This window comes from Hippocampus comes, unplaced genomic scaffold (assembly GCF_001891065.2).
Source record: "Hippocampus comes isolate QL1 unplaced genomic scaffold, H_comes_QL1_v1.1 C16570056, whole genome shotgun sequence".
Classification (NCBI taxonomy): domain Eukaryota; kingdom Metazoa; phylum Chordata; class Actinopteri; order Syngnathiformes; family Syngnathidae; genus Hippocampus; species Hippocampus comes.
In genome coordinates, this window is record NW_017834420.1 from 1 (window position 1) to 549 (window position 549).

At 46.8% G+C, this 549-nt stretch overlaps 1 protein-coding gene across 1 annotated transcript; it reads right to left on the reverse strand.

Annotated features, from left to right (window-relative positions):
* Positions 1-39: 39 nt before the first annotated feature.
* Positions 40-530, reverse strand: LOC109508743 (probable ATP-dependent RNA helicase DDX52). The gene is made up of 2 exons (XM_019858729.1): positions 367-530; positions 40-289 (listed from the first exon to the last, which is right to left on the reverse strand). The coding sequence occupies exons 1-2, from the start codon at positions 502-504 to the stop codon at positions 86-88; spliced, it is 342 nt and encodes a 113-aa protein (XP_019714288.1). The 5' UTR covers positions 505-530; the 3' UTR covers positions 40-85.
* Positions 531-549: the final 19 nt, after the last annotated feature.

Sequence of the window (549 nt, forward strand, 5' to 3'; positions counted from 1 at the left end):
CCTGTACGACTGAGAGCCTCCACAAGCAACTTTTTAAAAATGCAAATAGAACGGGTTGACGAACACTGATGGAAATACGTTGACATTACAAGTATCTTTTGTTGGAGACAAATTCAGATCCATGCAAAGGTTGCTTACCTATCCGGTGAATGTATTCGACGGCGCTGGTGGGGAAATCATAGTTGAGCACCAGGTTGACGCCTTTGAAATCGATTCCTCGGGCCATCAACGCCGTGCAGATCAGCACCCAGATCTTTCCGCAGCGGAAACTCTCGACCACGTTGTCCCGCTAAAAGACCATCGGGGAAGTTAGCACTACTTAGTCATGACTGCAACATGCTTTTTTTTTTAAATTAAATATCCTACCTGTTGTTGCGTGCGCTCAGCGTGGATGACGTCCACATTGATGCCCTCGTAGACGAGCTCGTGGAAAAGCTCCCGCGCTCGCTCGATGGACTGGACAAACACCAGCACGGGAGGCAGAAAACCCTGAAAACACAACATTCGAGCTTGTATCCGTGTGTATTTTTTATTTTTTTTAAACCGATC

Bases quoted from the DNA above. Each gene is read 5' to 3' on its own strand.
- LOC109508743 (XM_019858729.1), bottom strand. From the start codon at position 504: ATGTTGTGTTTTCAGGGTTTTCTGCCTCCCGTGCTGGTGTTTGTCCAG. The intron at 290-366 runs GTAGGATATTTA...ATGGTCTTTTAG, and splicing joins CTGAGCGCACGCAACAACAG to CGGGACAACGTGGTCGAGAG.